The sequence below is a fragment of the Rhea americana genome, unplaced genomic scaffold (assembly GCF_003343005.1).
Source record: "Rhea americana isolate MKP2758 unplaced genomic scaffold, rheAme1 scaffold_36, whole genome shotgun sequence".
In the NCBI taxonomy this organism is placed as follows: Eukaryota; Metazoa; Chordata; class Aves; order Rheiformes; family Rheidae; genus Rhea; species Rhea americana.
The window spans coordinates 1,886,293-1,913,008 of NW_028186490.1; the positions used below are offsets into that span (position 1 = coordinate 1,886,293).

The 26,716-nt window shown below is 35.6% G+C and overlaps 1 protein-coding gene across 1 annotated transcript in view; it reads left to right on the forward strand.

Annotated features, from left to right (window-relative positions):
- The window catches only part of ADK (adenosine kinase), a 287,852-nt gene that overhangs the window by 50,246 nt on the left and 210,890 nt on the right, over window positions 1-26,716 (forward strand). Inside the window, exon 3 of the mRNA XM_085312279.1 lies at window positions 24,866-24,944. Within this exon, the coding sequence (XP_085168405.1) occupies window positions 24,866-24,944 (79 nt within the window). The remainder of the gene's footprint in view (window positions 1-24,865; window positions 24,945-26,716) is intronic.

The window sequence follows — 26,716 nt, forward strand, 5'->3', positions numbered from 1 at the left end:
TCTTGCACTGATAACTTAGATATGCTTTAGTAGTGATATTTTTCAAAATAAAAGAATAGTTCTGTGCTTGATTTTAAAAAGACTACATTAACTTTGTGATTTGAATACATCTGAAGGCATTGGTAGGTCAATGTATATTTAAGTCCAGTTAATGGTGTTGTTTAAAAAATACTTGAAACTTTCTTATGCACCTAAACTCAAAGAAAAATTTGTTGCCTGTACTTCAGCAGTATGACTGACACAATGTTTTATTTTCTATATAACACAATCACTTTGGAAAAAGAGTGCTAGCTTCAGATTAACTGATACAGTTTTCAATAATAGCTAAATTGAAGAGATTGAGCTCATAATGTGAAATAAAAGTATTGTTAAGAAGTGTATCAGTATAAATACAGGGTTGTAACTATACAGGAAGGTGGATCTTTGCTCTTGGTATGTATAACTTGCACTGTGCAACAAAGAGGAAACCCTGTAGACATGTCAATCACAAGTTTCACCAAAAATGGTGGTGTTTTTTTAATAAACCAGTGAAGCATCAGAGGAATGAATGGTAAGCTTAGAAGTGAAAGAGCTGTTTGGAAGTGAAAGTTTGCAAACTTACGAGGAATAGCTTTTCTGTATCTTTCAAGCTTATTTCAGTGTGGAAGTGGAAGCTGTCAGTTGTCTGACCTGAAAAAATCCTGAAAACAAGGTTTTGTAAGGCTTTACATATGAAAATGTACTTTGCTTTTCAGGTGAGTAGGGGAAGACACTTTAAAAAGCTTGGTGGTTCTTTCATCAGGTATTTTCCCTGTTCTACAAATACCAAATGTATACACAAAACAAGGAACAATTGCAACAGTCTGTTCTAACGTTTACCTTCCCATTTACTTTTTTTTTTCCCCTTCAAAGAGCATGTTTATTGATTGATGGTATTTAGAAGTGAAAGAAAAGCTGTTTTGTAGGGTAAAAGTGCTGCCGAGTTTAGGTTTGGTGGATTTGATTTCAGTAATGTTGATATACTCTACATAGCATAGAATTGCATTAGACGCTTTTGTTTCTTTTGTGGACCGATAATTTGGGGGGGGGGGGGTTTCCCTATGTTGTAGAATTGCCGGTCTTTTAACAAAAGATTTTTAATGAAAACACTTTCAATAATTTAAACTAAAATGACTTGTTTTTTTCATTGATTGAAGTGAAGATGGATGTTCTTGCTCTTATGTTATGGAACTGTTTATTGTCTTATATTTGGAGACTCTACACAGGTGGTGTTCTTATAATTAATTTAGGAGAGGAGTACAAATTGCCTTTAAAGGTAACCAAAAATACATAAGAATAACAACTTATTTGGAGTAGGAGAAAGAGATCAGTTGCTTCAGGATTTTTTTTTTTTAAATAAGATTTGTCTTTAGGGAAATCAGTGCATAACACATTACCTTCTTATGAGAAAGAAGAGGATGATGATAGCATGAGAACAGCTAGTTACAGAGACTGGTTGCCCCTAACATATATCAGGGAGAAAATACTGGACAAATGAAATAATAATTCAGTTATTCTTAACCTGTTAGTATTTTCCACTTTGATTAAGTCAAAAAAAAAAAAATGTTACCACCAGTAAATGAGGGGGAACATTTCCAAAATGCATTATATTACAAAAAATATTGAATCTCTGATATTGCCCATGTAAGGTTTGATAAACAGTATATTTTTGAGTTAAGTTTCTTTAAGAAACCATTTTCTGTTTACTTCATTCTACGATTGTCGTTTATGTCTACAAAACCACTTTTCAGATTGTTTTGAACTGCATGAAATGCTGATCAGCAGGACATGAAGGCTCTCTGTGCTGCTTGGCAGCCCAGGAGGACAGTGTTACCTGGAGAGATTAAATCACTTACAGGAATGACTATAAGAAAGTTCTGTTCGTAACAGACTTGTGTGGTTTGTGTAGGTAATTTGTTTGCTGTACTTAAGCTTTATCCCTTTGGAGTTCTCGGTGGGCCGCGTTCTGGCGCAGTGCTGGAGAAGACTGGGCGCACGCTAGGTCTGCCTTTCCTAGCCCCCTCCCCTCTGATTCTCTGCCTTGTGACTTAGGGAGATGGAAACATCCCTGGGGCCGAAGGAGGGGAAATGTTGGAGGAGGCGTTTCAAGATACGCAGGTGACATGGGCTCCAGATACTGCTGATGAGTGAATTCAAAAATCAGTCTAATCTACCAATTCAATTTTTATCTCAGTTAGTGTAATCAGTGATTAGATGTTTCTATTCTCCTTTTCCTTTGGAGAAATGTGCTTTTGCACCTTTAACGTGTAGGATATATTCTCTTCCTGATGCTGTAGGACAAAGGGGTCTCCTAGATCCTTAAGGCTCTGTGCTATATTTGAAGGTATGTGGTGGTATGTACAGATAGATGCAGTAGTTAGGTTGTTTTAGCACTAAGACTATATTTGGGCTCAGACTGTATGGAAGTGGTCTGCGGTATAAATCCAAGGACTCCTCCTTACATTAATATGTACTCTCTGCACCTGAGCTGAAGGTACAACCCTAGTGTGCTTGAGATATCCTTATGATCAGAATCTGCAAAGCATAATTGACCTATTGACTAAGTATTGCTGTAATCACTGCATTACATAAAAATTCTCATCTCCTGAAGGAATTTTGAATCACTAGGCAAAAGACTAGGCAAAAATACATGCTGGTACTTAAATAGAACCATGGTTCTTTGGGATGCTTTGTGCGTGTGAACTGCTTACCTGTCCTGTCCCTGAAGCCTTTCATTAGGCAGAAAAGCAAAATACCAGGTGGTGTCTCCAGCGTTCATGCATTTGGGGGAAAAGGGAGCATGAATGCGTGTGCATCCCCAAATCCTCAGTAATTCTGCCGTCCTGCAGTGAGCTGTGTGTACGCTGGAGGTTGAACCTGCACGCACAAAGTGCCTCAGGGAACTGCAGCTACTGCAGCAGAATCCTCTCCATGCTTGTTCAGTAGAGGTTGTTTCCCTATATGACGAGATTTGGTTGGGTAGTGTAACCTTGAGGTCAGACTGCTGTCAGTTTATCATTGATGCCTCGAATGTTGTCCTGTCTCCCACTGAATTAAGACCAAATCCACTTTCAGGTGGAGCTTTTCACTGAAAGAAGTTAGATTGCTTGAGTGTAATACAAGGTAGCTTTAATGCTGTGGTTTTGTTAGCTACAGTAAATTGTTTAAAATGCAAAATTCAATGTATTGGCAAAACAAAGCAAGTTCCTATATGTCTGGACATGAAACATGAAAATACTTCAAGTGGGGATATAGGGTCATTATTTTATCCTTTGTTATTTCTGAGGCAGTAAGCCTGCCAGGCTATCACCTGGAATTTGTTCTAAATTATTTCAGTAAATATACTTCTAGTATATTGTAGTGTTTGAAAATTTAAATTTTGACTCTGTATAAGAAGAGATTTCAGATGGTATTTTCCTTTCCTTCTGAAGCTACAAGTAAACTATAACATGAGAAAAGCTGAATTACTACACTGTATATCCGTTTCTTGGTACTAACTTTGGCAGGTGAACTAATCAGTTTGAAATAAGCACAGCATCTCTGAAAGCCACAGCTTTTAGTCAGAAGGAGAAATGATTCCTGAAAAAGGCTCCATTATTTGAATGCCAAAGACAGATGAAGAAAAAACACAAGATTACAGAAAAATACTACTTTAATCCAGGTGAAAGCCTCATGAAGAGTAATTTATGGTACTGTCAAATATGGATAAATTTCACCAAGAAAAGGGAATATAACCTTTTTAATGCTAAAAGGTTTCATTGTATCTGAGGTAGTAAAATTCATATGTATTTAGAAAACTGAGCTTACAGATTACTATTTTGGTAGATAATACATGGCAAAGAGAAAAATCAAGATTGTTTTTATATACGTACAGTTGAAGCAGACTGTTTATAGAGTGCTTACATGTTTCTGTAATTGCTGCAATAATGGTGATACTTTTTTCTTCTACAATGTTTAGTATACTTGTGAAATTTTAAATTGACCTTGAAGTATTGGAATGTATTTTCTACGGAGATGGTGGAAATACTGCAGATGAGAATACAATTATTTGGTTATTTGCTGTATTGTAGAATCGTTCTCTTTTAAAAATAACTAGATAATAGCACAGCATGTTTTGTTGCGGGTTATCATGCAAGTGGTACTGTGTTTGCTAGGCAGTTTTGTGTTCAATAGTATTTGATCTGTCCTTTGCCGTCATTTTCCAATGCAAACTAACCACTCATTTTGCTGATAACCCAGCTACAGGAGTAGGAAAGCTGTAGCAAAGCAGCAAAGAAAATGAGGTTTAACAGTGTTTTGACTTGACCGTGTCTGCCTTGGGGTGGATTAGAATTTATCTTCTCTTGATATATATGCTATTGATCTGCCCATGTTTGAAATTCTTTCTGATAAACTATATATTTAAAGATTCTTAAATCCAGATGGTTAGAAATAAAGGCTTTGAGAATTCTAACTAATTTGTTTGCAGAATCTTAAATCAAGGCTTTTATGTGATGTATCAATGACTGTCTGTCATTCTCATTCCTATCACATTCCTGTCCTAAACCTATAAAACTTTTTTTTTTTTTTTTTTTTTTTTTAAAAAAAGATATATGGAGGTCAGAAGAACATCAGCAAATTCAGTTCATTTTTCCAGGAGATTTGGAAGGCAGCCTTTTTAGAACTCTCTAATTTGTAAAGGTTTGATTTAATTTAATAATGTTCTTTGCCAATCAAGCATGGCTTCTCTGCTGTAGAATCTAAAACTTAACTGGGGAGAAAAAGGATCTTAACTCCACTGAATATTCTGTGTATATTTGATGTCTTCAGGATGTGACTTTGTCCAATGATACCTTGTATTGAATTCTTTTTGTAAGTATTTTGTCCTTGCTGCAAGTTAGGCTAACTTTTACTTCTTTTAATTCCTGCAGTCAAGTATCAATTCTGGGGGAAAAAAAAAAAAAAAAAAAAGTGATGGTAGACTGTTCATGAATTTTCGTAGCCTTTTTAAAACATGTGAATTTACTTTGGGGAATGTTTTTGTGTGTGGATGTGCCTATTGATTATTTCTGAAAGTGAATTAAACTAATCTGCCTTGATTTATGTTCGAAGTGACTAGTAACATTTATACAGACAGTGTTATCACCTTCACTAAGGTGACAGTAACTATCAGCACTACGCTTGTCTTAACTTCTTCAGTCTAGATGGCAAGTATTCACCTCCGTGCCGCTTGTCTTCTGCGGTATGATCATACATTATCTGTTACAAAGAACTGTTCAGAGCACAATGCAAGAAGAATTGCTGTTACGTAATGAAAAGATGCTTTTGTCTTTAGGGCATTACACTGTGGAAGTTGGGATATGTGTAACTACATGGGAAAAGAAATAGTGGAAAGTGAAGAGGCAATTCCTTTACAGCAAAGTGAATACAGTCCTGGAAAACCATATTCTAGTCTCCTCTGCAAATTTTCCATGTAAATCAAACTTTTATAGCTGATGATTCTGGGTATCTGGCATATATGTGCTAAGTACATACAACTCTAAGTAAATGAATGGGAGTTGTACTTTGGACATAGTAAGTGCTAGATAGTGCTGAATACTCAGAAAAATAAAGTCCTAAGTGTAGCAAGTTCAGCTTTCAAAATTAGTGAATACATTTTTTTTTTAATTTTTGTTCCTACAGAAAGAAGATAATTATACCTTTCATCCCAGTGGGATTCTATGAAAATACATTTTTTTATACTTGTGTTTAAGTGCTTCACTCCAGAAATTTGTCACAAAATACTGCTGAGAAAGCCGATAATTCTGTCTGTGTAAAGGATATATAAGTATATATGAATACACAAACGTTATATAAATGTGAGTTATGCTTATCAGGGAGAGGAAATAGAAAGTAGCACATATATGAATGAGCCAGTGTTGTTTCCAGCTATACCTAACTTTTAAGGGTTTAAGTTTTGAACCATAATGTCATTTTTAACATGGGGGGTTTTGTGTGTCATAAATACATGGTTTTGTACATTTTATATATCCTTTTTCTTTTCAGACAAACTAATATTGCTTTGTGTTGTAATTTGAAACCTTAGCAATCCTGTTTGGAGTTCCACACTAGAATAGACTAGTCAACTGAGAAATCCACAGTCATAAGTCCAGAAGTGTAAATTGACTAAAATGTGTTGGAAACTGTCTCATAATACATGCTGTGTATTATGTTTTAATTAATGAGTTTGACTCTGCTACTAATTAGTAAAGGAGAGCAGAGTTATAAGTGGACGGAAGGAAACTTCATAAATGAAAATTAAATATATCTTATTACTCAGAAGATAATATTTTATAATGGTATATTTTGTTCACGGTACATGAGTAGTTGCTTCAGGAGTTCATTGCTTTAAAAAAGACATTCATACATGTATATTGCACGTGCATGTGCACGCGCACATATAAAATTAAGTGTGTACCACTGTGCATGAGAATATTCTCTATAGCATTCCAGTAGCTCACTGCAAATTAGCACATGATATGTCATTTCCAGAGGAGGAGTTTGTATTTGTGATACTAATGCGATAGTTCATGACTTTATGCTAGTTTTCTAGCATCTATGCTTATGTGTTTAAAAAATGTTTATGTGTATATGTCCCTAGTTCTACATGGAAATAAAAAACTTGTAAAAACTTTATTGTAGTTCTGAATTACCTTCAGGACTGATGGCTCAAAGTTTTGTGTTTTCAAAACAAGTATTTTTAAATATGAAAAGAATGTTAGTTACCTGTAAATTATGATGACTATTGGATAAGTTTGCTTATATTTTCAAGTATTTTTTTATTCATATAGATTCTTCATAATGGACTTCTGTTTAAAGCTGAACATTATAATCTCTCTTTAAAGTGAATGAAAAGCTATTTAAAATTCTTTATAAAAGAAAAAGCTTTGTAAAATGCACACAGTCCTCAACAGTTATGCAAGGTTACTTTATAGAAATAAAAGCATATTAGCAATATAAGTTTTAAGGGTATTATAGATATTCCAGATGTTCCCAGTAGCCATTTTCACAATTGACCACAATGACATATCGGCACTAAGTTGTTCACCCTGAAAGAAAGTTCTGCAACTACAGTTGTATCTCAGAACATGGCACAAAGCCACAACGTAGTCACTTTTAAACCACAGGAAAATATCTGGAGTGTAAGAGCTGAAGCTGATAATACTCTGCTTCTAGACTAATGAATTTCCACCAGATTTTAACTGCCATGTGTTGTTTTGTGCATGCACGCGCACGCAAACCTCTCTGCTTATTTGGCTGAGTATATACATTTTCTCTTATGTTCAGCAGGATTCTTTTTTTTTTTAATTCCTTTATGAGTTAAAAATCAGAATGAAGGGATTTTGGAGACACTAGTTTGTTACTTCTGAATCTGTTCCTTAGATATTACTGAAAGATAACATCTCTGTTTTGTTTGGTTACTAAAATGCAGTTGCTAAACACAACTTGCATTTGTTTCTATTTTGACAATAAAAGTTAATCTTATATGGTTTTTGTTAAAGCACTGTTGAAAAAATCTTATTGAACTACTTGCGGTGCTTTTTTTAAAAAAAGATGTTTAAGATTTCGCATACAGTTTAACTGATCACAGATGAAACTAAATTAATACCTCATGAATTTTACTGACTGCAGGGCATTGTTTGTAATTCAAAGCTGCTTTGTTCCTATGAAGGAGGAAAAGGCCCTCTTCAGGCAAACAAATTAGAGTTCATCATGATATCAAACTATTTATTAAAAATGAAAAGTCTACTTTTAAATTATTATTCTACTGTGACTTTTATAATAACCAGTTTAGAACTTTTTTTTAAGCTTAAATCTTTAGGGCTTGAAATAAATCTAAACTTGCTTTTAATTGTTGGCCTTAATCTGCCTTAGTGGAAATTTGTGTGCTCTTGCTCAAATAATTACAGTGCATACAAAAAGAAAAAACACTGCAACTTGCTTAGTTCAGTTTGTTCTTTGATCAGATTCATTTCCACTTCTACTGACTTGCGTATGGTCACAGTACAAATAACAGCTCTGTAGCAGAAAATAAAACTCTCAGACATGTTTCAGTTTTAAAACTTGATTTTTCTCTCAGATGATGATGGGTTATTCCTGCTTAGAGAGTTAGGATGAATATATTTGTTTTCAGTCTCCTTTTTGTTGTCTTTAACCTCAAAAAGGATTTGGGGATAACCTTTTTATACTTTTCCTCCTATTACCATATAACTAGTGAGCAAAATTAAGGAAGGCAAATAAATATAGCTTCGTACAATGTGAATGGCCATGACTTCTGCATTATCTTGGTATACTGCAGGTATTTGATCACCTAAAGACCTGAAGAACTTGCCCTTCAGTTCAGCAAAAATAAACTATGTGCTTGCGGTACACTCTTACCTACTTTGGTGAAGCTAACTGTTCCTGGGTTGTGAAGCCATTGAAAGTCATTTTCTGTATTTGAGAAGGGGAGAGAATATGTATCCTTGTGAGTTTAGAAATAACTATTTACTGTTTCAAGCAAAGGTGCTACACAAGTGATTTCTACTTTCTGTTAAAAGAGATGCAAAAGCTACAAATCTCATCAGAAGGTTCAAGATGATTTTCATATCTTAGAGATTTTTGATGACTGCTTGAAGCTTTAAAAAAACCACATATCTACTGTTATACTCTCATAGATCCAGCACCGTGAGAAGGAAATGCTCCTCTGCTTCAGAGGGGTATGGAGTGAAGAGAAAGGTATTCAGGGTCAGTCACTGTTTCAGAAACAGCTTCTGTCCTTATTGGTAGATTAGCAGCAAGGCATGTATCTTTGTAATCCATCCGTAGGCTTTTCCCAACCTTGAAACAAAGAAAAAGTGACTTGGCATGTTGATTAGGGAAAGAAAATGCTGGCTTTCATGCCACAATTGTAAGGGATGACCAAATGACCTCCATCTAAATTAGTACAATATTTATTAGGTCAGCCTTGAAGAATGTCTTAATTGTGAGCTGCTAATTGCTCTAGATTGAGTCCAAGAAATGTGTTTTTGTTTGCCTAAGTAGCTGATCTACAACAACTAATCTCCTTTACATTCTATGAAGAGACTTTGTGGCCCACTAGTATTTCTGCTTTCTCCTAGTAACTCTCCAGCCCACTATTTAAGTTGTGTTGCTCTAGAGAATCCAAAAGATAATGCTTTGAGGCAATGTCATGGCTGGTAGTATCTGATTTCAAGTGGAAGAAGTGTTGTCTTCCACAGTGACATTTCATACTGTTCTGTTCTTGAAGCTGTTGAATTTCTGCTTTGAATACCTTAGGGTAGGGGTGTGTGTGTATGAATGAACTGTTACACTATTTTCTGGAGTATATTCCGTATTCATCTGAGTGATTTAGGTTTTCTTCTTAGCAGCTCTGACCTATGGAAGTTGAAGTGGGAGAGAGAGATAGAAGAAGGAAGAATCAAAAATTAGTGGGAGGCAAGAGGCTGAAAAGCTTACAGACATTCTTCCACAGCAGTACTTTCAGGCAGTGTCATGAAATTTTTTTTAAAAAAAATACATATGTTTTGTAGGAATGTGTTTCCAAATACAGGACTGAAAATGAGGGAACTTGGCTATTTTTTTTTCAGTTTAATAAAAAAAAAAAAAAATAATAGCAATCTCATCTAGTCGAAATACCCATTTGGTCATGTTTATGTTAAAAACTAGATTTTAACATCAAAAGTTGCAAAGTATAATCAAATACATTTGATAGAATCACAGAATGGTAGCATCACTGTAACATGATGAACATTGCAGGCTAGCTTTGGTGCAAGAGCCAAACTGTTTTTTCTGCAAGTCAGCAGCATTAACATAACAGAGTACTCTGCTTAAGTCTTCTCAGTAGGACAGATTAACAAAGTAGTGTGTAATGGTGGCAAACTCAGACTACTTAAAACAGCTGAAATGGCTCAGGTAATGTATGAGAACATAGTTATGGTCACATCCAGTCAGTCTGAAGGCTCGATTATCAGTATCTGAGAGGGACCAAGCAGGTGACGGGAGGAAGGGACTGCGAAATACAGCAAGCATCGCACTATTTCTGTTGTATATTCTCCTAGCTTCCAACAAATACTATTCAGAACCACATGAAATAGAGATGGAAGATTTTGTTTTCGTTGTTTTTTGTTTTTTTCACTTACCTAGGTGTTTTGTCTATGAATTGAATTTATTATTCTGTTAATTTTGGCTATCTTTACATTCCTTTCTTCCTCCTCCTCCCCACCTACCTACCCGAGTGGTAGTATTTGGGTCAAGACCCTTGATTTTTATTAGGATTAACTTCATGCATGTCCCTACATCATTCAGTGTGAGGTCTTGACAACCTCTTAAAACTTGCTAAAATCACTCTTGTCTGCCTGCAGGATATTCAGATTTACCTGTGGAAATTCTCTTTTTCTAGTCTTGTCTAGCTACTGAAAATAGCTTTTCAAGCTATTTTTCTGCTCTTCTGGAGGTTCTTGCGTTGGTCTCACTTTGCTTAATATTGGAGTATCTACACATACTGTAAGAGGGTGTGTTTTTCTGTGTTCTTGCATGTATTTTTCTCTCACCCTTTAACCAGTGGGAGATTTAGATACATTTTTTTTTTTGTCCTGTAACTTTTTTTTATCCATTAAAAAGGAGGTTAGAGAAAAGAACCACTTGGCTAAGTGGTTGTGCCTGCTTTGGATTTCCTTGGAACTTCATTATAGTAGCTTGCTTACTTGTACAGCTGTGTACTTTTTTTTTTTTTTGGTCCTCTGTAATTTAATTTGAAAGATTCTGTTTTGAAACAGTGAGTTGCTGACTTTCATATTCTTTGAAACTTCAGCGTGGAGAGCTGAATAAACTCCATAACTTCAAAATTGTTTATTTCTACTGTGCATTTGCTAATAGATACTGTTTTATGAAATCACAGGATGGGGCTAATATGTTTGTTACAATCAAAGATGCTGAAAAGTTGAAGGTCTGGAAACTAAATTTTACTTTCTTTACCCCAGTGATGTCTTTTCCATCTTGTTCAAACAGAATGAACAGGATAGCCCAGGGTCCTTTGGCGACAGATGGAGGAGCCTTTAGTCATCTGTGCATCACTGATGCTTCAGTTTCTAAATACAACACAAGTAAAGGAGTGAGAGAGGGAGAACTGGCTTCTGTGGAACTCCTCAGATGAGAGATCTCTTCTGTTGTTCAGGCCTATGGCTTGGTAACCCTGCTCAGTTCATGCATTCTTCCATCTTTCTATTTCACTTTTCTTTTGGTTTTAGAAGTGGGGACTTTTTTATGGAATCTCATTTCATCTGTTGCAGGTAGATAGGAAGGCTCTCCATTTAAGTTTGCATTTAACCCATAGTCATATTGCCTTTTCTTCCTAAGTCCAGTTGAGCCAAGAATAAGTATGGTGCTTGTGGAATAGTGAAATTTGATTTAAAAAAATGCAAGCACAGTAAGCTCTTCTGCCATCTCCATGCAATTTTATTAAAATAAGAAAGTTTCAACCCTTTTGATTGAGTTACAGCTATACAGAGGGCTACAAAATAAACTTCTTGGAGAAAAAATCTTCATGAAAAGCTTTGGAAAATCATTATTGTCATCCTGTCATGCAGTAAGCGCTACAAATTGTGTATCTGTATTTTGTTGATGCAGTCTGATGGAATCAGTTCTACAAACTGCAGTAGAACTGCAGCTGATCTTACAGGCTCATGTTATGAAAATGGTTAATATAATGATCTCTTCCTTGTGGGAGCTTTTGTGCTATTAAGGGTAGAAGATGAAAGGAATGATGAACCTAGATGTAAAATAACTAGAAATGTAATACGGTTTTCTCCCATAGTTTTAATTACAGAAACATAGGGCTGATATGAGCCTCAAGTCATTCATAGCACCAAGATAAATATATATAGCTGGAACACTTATTATAAGTTTGTCCAACTGTTTTCAAACTGTTGAGTGAAGGAGATTCTGCCTCTGCCAAGTAGGATGTTTCACTGTATGTGGTTAGCTTTCTGTAACGTATAATCTAAATCCTAGTTAAGCTGATTTCAGCCTGCCTGCAAGGGACATGAAGAAGTATTGCTTGCTTTCTCTGTAAGAGCCATTATATGATTGTCCATCTTGTCTCTAGACATTTTTTTTTCTAGACTAAACTCAATTTCCTGAATCTTTTCTTATACATCATGTTTTAATACCTCTTATCCTGCTTGCCCTCTGATTAACTCTCTAAATTGCTTTTCCTCTCAAGATAGGCTACCAAATTGGGCTTGATAGTTGGGGTCTTTGTTACTACTATGTAGAAAAGAATACTCTTACCTTTGTAGCTAAAATATCTCACTGCTGTATTCTAGAAGAATACTACCATTCTGTACTGCAGCTATCTCAGTTCAGGCTCTGCAACAGATTAAGGCTATTAACTGATTTTTACATTTTTGATTTTCTGTTATTTCCAGCCCTATTCCCCAACCCGCCCCCCCCCCAGTGATATTACTGCTTAATCCCAGTTACTCCTTTTTTGGTCCTAAAGATTCTGGGTTGTTTCTTAATTGTATTGGGAGCATTGAGTGAAGTGATTCATTGCAGCTGTTTAAGTTCTGCTAATTTTGGTTGTTTTGACCTGGTTATTCCCTGTGTCATAAAATAAATATTTACTGCAAAATGGCCTTCCAGAAACAGAAATTAAATTTCAGTAGTCTGTTTCTGGGTTCCCACTTCTCAAAAAGAATATGCTTCCATTATTTTCTGTGCTTTGGGACATGCATTAAGTTTAATAATTTTTTCCAAATTTTTGGAGGGCTGAGGATAAGAAAAGTTTCTTTCTTCTTTATTGCAGTCTCCTTGGAAGAGTAGATGAATTCTTTTTTTGCACAGCTTCTGTGACTAACTGCTGCTTTTTAGGAATATTGTTCAGCAAGAGCTGGTGTGATTCTGTGAAACTTAACAACGGACCACAAGCTTAGTGATAGCCTGAAGACTAATACTGAATATCAGGGTGTCCACAGGCAGGGGAAGTCAAAATGACTGGTTTATCAGAGGGAGCCTCTCAGTGTTGTCATGTTTGGGTCAAATGTTTGGTTTTTGCCTTTCACTCCCTGGGTTATTGTTCTGCTGTGGAATTAGACTTCTAGTGCTGCTTGGAGCATTACTTTTTGAAATGATTTATGCAGTACTATTCCCCTGCAGCATTTTTTTGCTACTCGTAAATTTTTTGGCTGTTCATTGCATATCCTAATTTTCTGCCAAAAGGTGACCCTGTGAGATTGTGGCTATGGAGTGAAGGGATGGACTGAATTGTCATAGGCTGTGGGATGAGTTATTTTTAGCTGTTGGCATTTCAGGCTGGAACACTTCATTCTGTCGTGCCTGCTAATGAGTCATCTGGAGAAAATGGGCTTCTCTTGCTTTCAGAGAGGGTCTGTAGCAAATGGTAATAGGCTAATCTCTGCAGGAGATACTCTGTCAAGTAAATCTTCAACTAGAAAATATGTTGAAATGGAGACTTATCACCTCTGCACACACTTACTAGTCTTACTATATTGAGATATATATGAAAATCTCAAATACTAGAAGACTGATAAAGAGTCTAGTAATGGTATTACAGTAAAACATTTTCTAGAAAAGCTTAACTGGAGATACACGCCTTTTTACAGATAAAGAAGAATGTGTACTAGCTTCCTAATTCAGAACATAGTTGATTTGCTGGAATATGATATGTTACTTAGTGCATTCTGGAAATAATGCTTTACTACAAAAAGTCGTATATAATTGTCTGCTTGAGGGAAATCAAAATTTATCAACATTCAGTATATTACTTTAAGGATTATCCAGCATCATTATTTTGGTCACTACTGAAGAATACATAGAATTTTTTTTTTCCTGTGTGCGGTTCAGAGTGTCTCCCTTGAAGATGACCCTTTCTCTGAAGTTTTGAAGGTTTTGTGTTGATACAGTGGGGGCTTCTTTTCACAGGTGAAAATATCACCACTGAAGTAGAAAACTTAACATAAAAGTAATTGATGGAAGGGGCTAATCTACTGCTTCCTGTATTGAAATTCCAGAATTCAGTAATAGAAATGATTCATTTACTTAAAAAGACAGGGCAGGGAGGGGAACCTCTATCAACATTCAGAATGTCGTATGAAAGAAAAAAGGAAAAAAAGAGAGAAAGGATGCTATCAGGAAATATCTTAAGGAATAGCATCAATGTCAAGTCTGTGTGTCACCTTGCTACTTCTAATACTATCTCCAGTCTATACTTTCTTTTATTTAACATGCTTTACAAAAGGAAGATACGTAGAAGTCTGAAGAGGCCCTTCTGGTTTACAGGTGGGAGGATGTTTGCTTTAGAGCTAGTAGTTTTTTACTGTCCATTGATTATTGTAGCTATTTGTTTTTTTTTTCCCACTTATCAGTGCAACATTTATTGAGACATAAGAAACCCTCTTTAGAGAAATAATTTTGCATTATTAGCACCTATTGACCCTTCAACCTGTACTGTTTTAACCTTATCTTTCCTATATTGCTGTGATCATTGCACAAAATGCTTTAAACCAATCAAGCTCTAATACTTCTGACATTGCCAGAGTCTGCTGCTACTAAATAACCCACAGGGCTTAGGCTGGGTTAGTCAAGATTAATATTTTACATTTTTGAAATCTGGGATATATCTACACTGCAGACAGTAGTGTTGTGGTCAAACACTTGAGATACCCTTAAATAAACTAGCACATGTATCAGAATAATTTAACTGCAGCAGCATGGAACTCTGCACTGGAAATTTACCCTGTATTTTATCAGGAAGAATTAACCTTTAGTGAACTCCAGGCTGCTGTGGCTAGACTGCTTCCAGAACCTGATCTCATTTGTTTATAGCTGGCTGGAGTACGCTACGATGACTCTGGAGCTTCTTCCTTAACTGTCTCCCTAGTAGGCAATTTATATAGCTCCTCATGTGGCAGTCTATGCTTTGTATCCAGCCCTAGGGCATTGTCCCACCAGGATACGTTGTTCTGCTTGTAGGAAAGACTGTTGGTTTTTATCTTCTCCAAAAGTGAAAGCAAACTAGTTCCACATTAGTCTTTCCAAAACGGTTCTGATTCCTTCCTACTTAAATTTACTGTTTTCTAAAATGTCCAAAGTTGCTGGTAATAAACAGTTGATTTGTTTCCAATCCCTTTCAATGAAAATACAGATTTGGACATGTGACTACATACTTACCAAAACCTTACAAAAAGGAAGTGTGTTAGGCAGTATAAAAAGAGTAAGTGCTTGTAAACAGTGCCTGTTCGAGTTACAGAAGCCTGTGTTATTGTCCACTGTCGGTAGGTAATTCTATTGAGGGATATTCCCAACAAAGTCTCATTGAAAAAAGGGGAAGAGGAAAGAAATAAATGAGATCTTACTTGATATTTACTGTTAGCTGTGCTCTGTACTCATTTTACTGTGAGTTCCTAAGGTTTGCCCCAGGAAAATGTTGACAGTTGACTCTGAGTTAATGAGAGCTTAGAGTAGAACTGTGCAAGTACTGAAGTATCCTAATGTAGTACTAATGTCTTCTTGGTTTAAAGCCAATGTACTGACTTGAAACTTGTCTTAATATAATTTAAAATAACACAAGTGCTAAAGAAAAATAGATATTTTAGCAGTGTGATTAAATTGACATGCACTGTTAGTATTACTGAAAAGAGCAGATTGATTTATGTAGATTGTAGTTACAACTATCACCATTGTTTTGGACTTTGTGCTAATAGAAAGGAATATTACTCAGATAAAATATTTCTTAATCTGAGTGATATATGGAAGCAATTAACTTATGATTTGTTTTTGGAACAGCTCTGGAACAGCTTTGTCTCTGCAAAACTTGATATTTTTTGACTGTGAATTAGAATCCAAACTTTGCGCTTGTCTAACTTTTTTTTTACTGTTCTGATGTATTTATAGATAAAAGTACAAATTATAAAGTTACTGCACAGTTCTCCGTTAAAATATCTCTCTCTGTTAAGTGTGCGCTCATGTCTTTTGTGTCAGCTCTTTAAAGGTAGCTTAGTATGATTTGAGGTACAGCTCCATTTAACCTAAATTGTAGCAAAGATAAGATCTAAGATCTCTTGTATGATGACTGGCTACTTTTAACATTTAAATATTATTTGCAAATAATATTTTAATAAGTTAAACATTTTCATTTTGTAAGCTGGAATAAGTAGCTGTTTGTGAAACAGCAACTTCAATTAGCATTCACTAAAGAGCTATTGACAGTTAACACCTGGTCTACGGTTCCATGTGGGAAGCATCTAATGCAGTCTCGTATGGTTGTTGCATAATTGGGATTACGATCTCTAATTTGCTTTTAATTTCGTGAATCTAGTCTTATTTCCAAAAGCATTCAGTGTTACGTGTCATCCTGCATCTTTATTGTAGCAGGGACAAAGTTATTGATGTTAAGTGAATAAAAAGCATGCTACTGTCTAATTTGAAAAAACAACTTGTCCTTTCATTGGGTACTTAACAAGGAAATTTGGGCGTGGAAAATTTACAAATAGGTCTCAGTTAGAAAACCTGTGTTCTTCCTATACTACTTAAAAGAAGCGAACAAATAATGACATACTTTTTTTTTTCCTTTTTTTCTCCAAGTAATGTTCATGTTTACATGATGACATACAAATGACATCAGGAACAAGTGTAAATGTTTCTATAATATTACTGAGAAATAACAAAGGAAATAATCTAGTTCCTTGGTGCTCCAGAAAAAAAAAATGGTACGTTTAAGGATGACAAAGGTAACTGCTAGATACTTCTTGCCTGCAATGTCTTTTGACCCTTACTAGTTACATACAATGGCAAGGAGTATTGTATGTATTGTATTTGCGGCAATACTGTGCAAATCTGTAGGTTTATTGGAAAGATCTTTGAGACTTGGCTGATCTTCTGGAAGATCTTCCAAAAGAGAAAGAAGAGGGGGGGAAAATAGTGTAAGCTTCTAGTGGGTTACTGAATTGACAGAAATTCTCTGATAGCATTTCTGATTAGTTTTCCTCAGATGAAACTACTTAAATTGTTTTGTTAAGAAGCTTAATTAAGAAATTTTGACCTATAATGTAGTAATCATATATGCTAGACATATTTTAGGATTTGTGGGTGAATATACTCTGTATATGTGCAATGTGTATATGTATTTGTGGTGTGTTTAACAAGAGTTAGAATTAGAAACACAATCTTTTACTAATTTAGAGGTATAGTTTTCCTTCTTAACTCTTTATTTTTCCTTCAGTGTTTCAAAATAACAGTAAAATTTTCTTCATGGTGGCTCACACTTTTGGATATAATCATGTACATTTTTTGAGATAATGTAGAGAGGAAAAGTAACCAGATAATCTGGAATAAGAGGGGCTTTTCACAGAACACTTGCATAAATTTGCCTGACTCTTTGCTGAGAAAAGAAGAAAAAAATTACTTTGAGAAATGTCTTTAAATCATAGTCCTTAAAAGCTGATGTTTTAACCTTACATTTGAATGACTGTTACTTTTTCCATCTTGTTTCAATATGCCTAAATGCAAACACATGTGGAAAATGTTCTTTTGGCTTTTATCAAACTGACATTTAAGTGCATTTTTTCAACCTCGCTAACATTTGTGGTAAAATATTTCAAAGCTATGAATCTTGCAATTTGCCTATGCATTTTTTTCTTCTTTCATATATTAACATTTGGTACTCATAATCCTAACCTGGTTGGAATTACTGGCTTTTTTCGTTTGCTGTTTGTTTGGATGAGGTGATTAGGAAAATACTTCATGTGAAATTCTAGTTTGCAGTAGTAAAGTGCTTCCATGGAGAGTCACTGTTTTCTGTACTTCAGGAAAAAGAGAAGAAAAATATGATAATCTGCTATTTTCTATTGTAGCAATCATATTCCTAATGTATTTAGCTGTCCCTTGTGTTAGATGCACACAGTGGAAACCTGTCTCCAAACTTCCTTTTTCGTGTTTTTCATTCTTGCCCTCTACTCCCCTGTCCGTTCCCAAATGCTTTAATTCTGTGCCAGACTAATAAGGAGAAGAGCTAGCTCTGGGTAGAGTCAATCATTGCCAAGCAGGTCTTAAAAAGCTTTCTCATGGACCTCGCTGTCTGTACCTTGTTTCTCAAAGGCAATGTTTTTCTTCTTTTAGGCTGAATTTTAAGCAAGAACAACTAATTATATCTGCTCCTCAATCTTAACTTATGTAAAAAGACTAAGGATGAAATAACTCCTATGTATCTGTCCTAGGTTCAAACTTTCAAGGGCTTCAGCTCGTCTCCTAGCGCTGAGCAGGGCAGTTTGCCTTCCCCAACCCGAGGGGACTGCCAAGGCAGTAGCCTGGCTGCTTCTGCAAAACGCTCAGGTCGTGCGTTTAGCATGATTTAGTTGTCTCATTGATTTATTCCGTGAAGATTTTCCTTAAAAATTGGAGGTAAAATTTGATACTTTTTAATGTAGCTTTGCTGAGATTTTTAGTGTTATTAAAGTAGGTTATATAAAATGATTTTCACTCTCACATAATTTCCCTTTAATTTACAGAGTGACTTCATAGGCGTTCTGTCACAGGTTACTTAATTTGAAGATTTAAGTGGATCTTTTAAAGAAATGCAATTAAAAGGATCAAACATCAAATCGTCAGTATATTAGCCTGGTTCTTCTCAGAGCTGAATATTTCACTTAAAGCTGTATCTTAATATGACCTCTTTTTGTAACTAAAAATGAGTATCTGGAAAGGGTGTCAGAATCACCGTCAATTACAATTCTTTGATTAAACTTTAATTAAAATTCACCCAATAGCTTGAAAGCATACCAAATCCTTGTCAACTTCCACTCTAGAAGTTTCCACAAAGCCTAACTGCCCACTCCCAGCTTGCTCCAAAGAAGTTACAGGCTTAGGTTTGCAACTTGAAACGTTTTGTTGAATATTTAAGATACATCCATCTAAATGTTTATTGAAGGTTTTCATGCTAGCAAACCAAACTGCACAGTCCACTGGAAGTATTGTATTATTATTACACAAAATAACCAGATTTTTGTCTTAAGCTTGGGCTGTCATTATCTTGCATACAGAAGCAAGAAGAGGCAGAAATTGTTTTTCCTTCCTTCCTAGCTGTTTTTGGCAGCTGATTTTTAAAGTGCAGCTCCCTGCTGATGTATGCTGTTGAGTACATCTTAGGTAATAAGCAGATATATCAAAAGATATCCAGGGCAACACACCCTGCTGAAAAACAAGAGATTGTTTCTCTACCTCTTGCAGATAAGTAGCTTGACATCTGCATCAGAAGTGTTTTTTCATGGTGCTATCTATATATATGTGTGTGTGTTACATTTTGGTATTCTGAGGCCATTTTACTCTTAAAAAGAGTTTTACAAGTTTTGGAGTGTTTTTGTAGTTTAATATTATTTGCGTCCAAAAACTTAACAGAGTTACTTGAATTGCTTTATGTCTCCTGACTGTCCCCCTGTTTCCTTGTGTTGTCTGGGTATCGTTGTCAGGAACGTTTTATGTGCTTATTTTAATTCTCATTTTGGTTTTGCAACCACGATGAGCCAAACCTAACTGTATGTGGTGCTGTGTAACACAGAAACAAGAAGGTATTCCTGTTTAGAAAAGCCTCAGGTTTTGTGTAAAGCAAGTTCCTAGAGCAAGTTCCAGGGTATTGATCCGGGAGAGGAATGCCAGTCTTCGGCTGCAGAATCGCCTTGGGAAATCGCACAGCCTTGCTGGTGACTTTTTTTTTTTTTTTTTTTTTTCAGTGAAAAATGGTCTGAAGGAAGATTTTAAAGTAGATCTGCTAATATATGAAGAAAATTCTAATAACTAGCACTAGATGATACCATGCGTTTGTGAGAGAAAAGGTGTTTTGTTGACTGCTTTCTACCCTGAGGCTGTTGTAGCTCAATGTACTGAGTGAAGGATGGTATGTTCACTGCCATCATGCTTGCCAGGCCTTGGAAACGAAGAGCAGCAGCTTCCTTCTGAGCTGACAGAGAAGAAGGGGCCTGGAACAGGGGTCCAGAGAGCGAGGGGAGCTGGTCCCAGCGACAGCCGGGGCAGATGATCCTTGTACCTGTTTGAGGGCTTAGGTACTAAGATGAGTGACGGGAAAAGATGGGTCTTAAGAGATGCTATGAGCAGGAATAGTGTAGTATATACCTAGTTTGGTAAGAGAACACAGGATATTCATGGTTGTGCTCAGGTTATGCATGGTTTGAGTGACAAATGAGACTGAAATTTTCAGCAGAGAACAAAGGGAGAATTTGCTGGGGAAACTCCAGCAGCTGTCTTTGGTTTGAGGCAGTGGTATGACATTTCCAAGAGGAGTCTGTGGGATGCAGGCATCCAGTCCAAAGTGCCTTTTAAAAATAGGCCCCTGCTCTTCATACACTTAGGAATTTGTGAAAACTTACTCTTATTTGTATTTTTCTAAAATAGCTTCTTTTGTTACCTTCTAAGTAAACCTATTTCCATACTTTTGTAATATGCATTATTTTTCTCAAATGTGAGGTTACTGAAAATACATACCTTTCCATATCAAGTTCGATTAGCAGTCAATCCTGCAATAAAAAAGAAAAAAAAGGCAACTAAGAGTACTATCACCTCTAGTGTAACAGAGCCAAAGATTAACGTATCTTTGGTCAGTGCTACAACTGATCAGCAGTGTCACAGCTGAAAACATATGCTGCTGCAAATGCAAACTTGTTTTTGTTAAAATACACTGTAATGTGGTCAACAAATCCATGGTACCAAAAATAAGGGCCCCTCTATATAGTGCTGATTGTGGGATTTATTATTCTGTTATTTAAGGTAATGGTATGTTGCTAGGTCAAGAGAAGGGTCACAGTTCTCAGATACAGCAGAGCCTTAAGAAATATTTGGAGAGACCATCAATTGCAGGACCTGTAACAAAAATATTATTCACTCGAGCTCATAAGGTTCTAATTTTCTTGAATTATCCTAAGTGTGATAACAGCTTACTCCTAAAGCACACACAGAAGCTCTGTTTAGCATTCACTGGCTTCAGAGCTGTTTCTAGAGTTGAACATTCTTCCTTAAAATGGGGAGTTTTGTAAAAGCAAATACTGTGTTGCTGAGGAGGTGCTGGAATGAGAGGATCTTCTCTCTGCAGGTCAGACAATGACAGGCAGTTTTCCTATGCTGCCTTAAGACAAAAAGTAATCAGTGTTTTTAATTCTGGGATCATACTATGAAACAACATAGTTATTAAGAGTCTCGTGGATTATACAACACTTATTATATTTTCCTTTTGATATGATGTGGCAAAAGCTCAGCAAAAGTACTTTTTGTGAGTGCGTATGAACCCACCCTCGTAATATTTTACACAACAGGCCCTTAGAGGTGTTGAGTGACTGTCTTGATTCAAAGAAATGAGTTAGGGCTTTTAATGTTCGGTCTGAAATAGTGAAAGGCAATGGCCATAGTTTGTTTGCCTTATTCCACTAAAAAATTGTAGAATAATTTGTTGAGGTTATTTTTTAGACTATATCAGCTGTCATCTTGAAATCTTGATATAAAGGACAGTGCTTTTAGGCCATTTGCTTCTAGTTGTGGTTTGGTATTTTTTCTAAGTTCAAATAATAGCCTTTTCATTTGTTAGATTTTTTTTATTTAATTACTTCATCTTGTAATTTAAATATGTCAGAACTTAAATCTAGACAAGTAAAGTATGTTATCTATTACTGTGCACTAATACAAAGTGTAATGTGGCACTAAATAATGCAGGCAATTGAAACATTAGATGGTTTCTGGTAAAGAAATTAAAATATTAGCAGCTATGCTTACTGATACACAAAAAAAAAACCCAAAAAACAAATAACCATGTGGGCTGTGTACTACACACTCAAATTAATTGAAAATGTAAAATGTCAATTAAAGAAAAAATATTGCCAAAATACTACATTAGTTTATGATGATTTTGTATGTCTTTGCTTGAAAAGCAATTGTTACAAGACTTGTTGTTGTTTTTTTCCCCTTCTCTGCTGCTCGCTATCATTTGAGGTTTCAATTGCTTGGCATAGAATTGGTGGATAATTAGTAGTGTGGATGGCTGTGAAAAGCATATGTAGTAATTTAGTTCTTGGTTCTTTCTAATTGCTTGCCCACTAGTAGTTTGCTAGGGTGAGTTGCTTATTATTCAAACATTTTAAAATGAAAGTATTTTAGAAATGAAAATGCTCTTGTTATTAACACAGTATTGAAAATCAAAACCTTTTAAATAAACAGGTCACTATGTGACAAATCTGTCCCCAAAGCCATTGTTTACATGGGAGAATGGGCAGATACAATTCATTTTTTTCCTCCATTTGAAATAAAGATGTGTCAGTCTGTTTTATAAAATATTAAAGTTGAAGACATTAAAATATGTTGAAATAAAATAACAGTTTGTATAAATGTGCAAGTGTCATTGTTCAAAGTAAACATCTAAAATTAATAGACTTGAAAGACAAATTCATGCTATTAATTAAGGCTGACCCTGAGGTCATTTTAAAGCCCCAACTTGCCAGTGAATTTATGCAGGAAACCTTTTAGCTTGCCTGCAGGAGTACTTCTTTCCAAGTCCTGCTTTTTAATTCACTCATTTTGAAGCGTGCCTAGAACTTAATGGCATGATGCAATGTTTGAGCACCATCTCCTTGCAATTTCCACTGCTGCCTTGTTCTAGCTGACACTTCACTTGCCTTTTCTATAGTCTGTGACTAGAAAAAAAGCTGGTTCCTAAGGTGCTGTGGACAGAGATGCAAAATGCATCATAGACAAGGAAAAGTGTCTTTTGCAACTTCATCTGGGTGGTCTTAATCCTGAAGCTTGACACCAAATATGAAGATAGATGCTTCCCTTAAAAAATTAAGTATTGGTTTTAATGTGGAAATCTAGTAGTACACTAAATGCTACTATTTGAATATTAAATGTTGTGGTAGCTACAAGCTTTACAGATAAGGTAGGACCAATCCTAAAGGTGAGATGGTGCTGCTGTTAAATTGCTTAGCATTCTTTTAAATAGTGAAATTGCTTTTTGTTTTTGTGGGTTTTTCCCCCTCTTCATGTTGTCTTTCAGGAATAAGTTGACAAACCCAAATGTATGGTAGCAGATAGTGTATATAAATTGTCCTCAGCTTCTTTCCAATCTGTTTTCAATATATATCTCTGAGTCATTTGACAAAGAAAAAAATACTCAACTTCACATATTTAACCCTTGTATAAGAAACTATAGAAGTAGCATATTCAAAGAGTTAGAGGTTAAAGAGGATAAAATGTATAGGGAGTAAACATTTTCAGGTATGTGAACTTAATCTTTTAAATTTTGCTATGCACCATGACACAATGTTTAAAAATCTGAATTGTCCTGTGAGAATTTGTGTCAAATTCTGAGACCAGTTTCATTTGTTTAAAAGAAAAAGTATAAATTTTAGTGCACCTTAGCAAGCCACTAGAATTTTCTTCATAATATTACCTTATATCTTCAGAACATTTAACAGAAACCAATAAGGAAATTGCTGTTGATTCACTAAGGTGCTAGTACCTGTGTTTAGGTGGGAGGTGTATGGTGGTGGGGAGTTTCATGAAAGGATTTAATAGTGTCCTTTGAGGAGACCACCTGCTACTGAGGACAGTTTATTCAGGATGTCACGAGTCTGGCAAGTATTTACTAATGACAGAGTAAAAGACTGCTGTTTAAGACCACCATTTGCTAATAGAGCAATAGTATCCTAAGAATGTTTTTTTAATTAAGCTTGCAAAGGACATTCCTGTAGAGCAAACTGATCTCTTAGGAAACTTGAAGTAAAAAATCCCCAAATGGAAATATGGTTCAATTCTGTAAAACGAATGTATCGCTGGTCCCTTAAAATAGGATCACTCCAATACTACTATTAGTCTTTTTTAAAAAAAGCCTAATTAAAATTAAAATATATATATATATATTTTTAAAAAAGCCTAATTAAAGTATTGCTTTGACTTTTTCACCAACACTATTTTGACCTTTCTGGAATGAAAAAAAAAAAAAAAGTACAGCTTTGTCTGTCTGTCTTTCTTTGACAAGTTCATTTTCTTATTTTACTGGTAGCTAACTAAACAAGCAAACCACATTAAACTCATTGCTGTGTCTTCTAAAATAAAAGCTGATGTTGTCTCTGAAACTATACTTTCAGTGAAATAAATGTTTAAGGAATATGTTTAAATAGCAACATGAAGGATTTGAAGGCTTATGCACAGACACTGTCTTTTCTGTCTCTTCTCACATTACTAGTAGATTTGGTCATAAAAGTTGGTCACCTATCACAATGCAACATTTCATGTGTAAACTTAAAACAGCACAATTGCTTGAGTTCAGTTAATTTGGAAATATATCCTACGTCACCTTCGTCTTCTCGCTGAACTCTGCATTCTGCTTCTAGACTTAATTGGATGGGAGGAATCTCTGGACATAGAATCATAGAATCAGTAAGATTGGAAGGTACCTCTGGAGATCATCTAGTCCGAACTCCCTGCTCATCTTTGTTTATATAGTTTTTCTTAAGGCAAGAATGTTTTTATTTATCTAAAAGTTATTGCAATCAAGCTTTTGCTTCAGGTAATATGTATTTGAGTTGTTGTTTAAATGCACAACTGTAAGGTGAAGGACTGAAGCTGGTATCACACACTTTGTGTTGTAATTTGGACAGTCAAAATAGCTTGCACCATGTAAAATAGCTGAAATAGCTGAATTTCTTGTTTGCAAATAACATGATGTTATCTGCTTTTAATTTTGATATCTTCTTTTGCAAAAAATGCAGAATTTAACTTTTTTTCTTCTCACTCTTTTTTTTCTTTCTTTTAACAGATTTGAAGAACTTGTGAAAAAGTTCAAAGTAGAGTATCATGCTGGTGGCTCTACGCAAAATTCCGTTAAAGTGGCCCAGGTTTGTTCGTTCTTAAAAATAATTTTTGGTACAAGATATTCAGTGTTGACTCTGAATCAAATTGATGCACTGTATAGCCTGCTATGTTTCTTGTGAGTGTTACTCAGTGGGTACATGCGACTGTGCTATCCACAGGATTTTTGAGGGTTTTTTTGGACGTGATTTATTTTGAGGTTTTGCTTTTTATTCTTTTAACACAATTCCTATTAAGGTTATGTTTACAATTACTACATAGGTGCAAGCACACTGGGTCATGTAGATGTCAAAGAGGCTGGAGCACATGATGTTCAAGGAGAGGCTGAGGCAGCTGTCTTATTCCTTTAGCATGGAAAAGAGAAGGCTGGAAGCATGAGGGCTCTAATCCTCAGTTTTTGACTTTAGCTACCTAAAAGGGGGGAGAGGAGAGTTTTAAGGAAGATAGAGCCAGATATACTTCTCAAAGGTCTATAGTGGAAGGACAAGTAGGAAGGATAATGTCCTTATTTGCAGTGAGGGATGTTCTGATGGGATATAAGGAAAAAAATTAGTGGTTAAACACTGGAACAGGTTTCCCAGGGAGGTTTTCGAGTCTTTATCCTTGGAGATTTTCATAATTTAAGATGATGATGCCTTGGACAACCTGATCTAAATTTGAGAGCAGCCCTGCTCTGAGTGGTGAGTGGGTTTGACTAGATGACCTGCCAGCCTATGTTATTCTGTGATTCTGTCCACATTTATCTTATAGGAACTTGGAAGTTTATGAAAGATAGAACTGTAAAACTTTTTATTAGGAGCAGGATAGTTCTTCTGGCTGTGAGTATGATGGAGAACAGTAATAAATTGGATTTGAGGTGTATTTAGCTAGTTTTTTGATAAATACGCCTTTTGTCCCACCACTTGAGAGTGTTCTTGGGTATGTATTTTTAGATGATGTGATAGATATGTAAATCCTACAATTAAAAAATACACAAACTATATTTATTACCTTTTCTTAATGATTCTGGCATATTAACTCCCTATATAATTAAAACTTATTGTCAGATAGCATTAAATGGACATGTGGAAGAAATTAAGTTATAATTTAACAGTGGTTCCTCCCTGCCCCACCCCATAAAAAAGAAAAGCTCATTACAGTAATAGTCACTGGTTCTTATGAAAAAATGTGCCAGTTGCACAGTTCTAGAGTCTCAGTGTTGGACTCAGACTACTGAAGGTGACTACTGTTTATGGCTGTTAAATGCAGGGGAGAGTACAGGGCAGGGAGGCCATGAAGTAAAGAGCATAAGCATTTGAATATCTTCCTAGTGTCCCTAAGGCTACAAACATCCATAAGGAAAGATGGCCTCATGTTTCTTAAGTCCTAAATCTCAGAGAATATTTTTGATAGAAATATTTCAAAATGGAGAGGAATTGAAAGTACATGTTTTACTTTATATAACATTCTAACTCTGAATGGTAGCATCTCTTAAATACAGTCGGTTATGTACAGTTCCTGGTTCTGATAATTAAAAAAAAAAAAGCAACAAAAAAACCCAGGTGAGCGGGAAAGCAAATCATTGGATTTATTCTGTGTCAGAATCACCATTGCTTGACTTGGTGTCATGGTGGTGGAAGGCTGCTGGGGGCATTCCTGACGGTTGGTAAGAGGTCAAGGAGCTGGAGGGAGTTCTGCAGCTGTTTTTTAGCTCAGAGGCATGACACTCTGCTTCTGTTCCTGCCTTCAGGTTACGGAGGTGCAGAGGCGGACGCGTTGCATAGATTCCGAGTTGCGAAACTTCGGGGTGTTCAAAGAG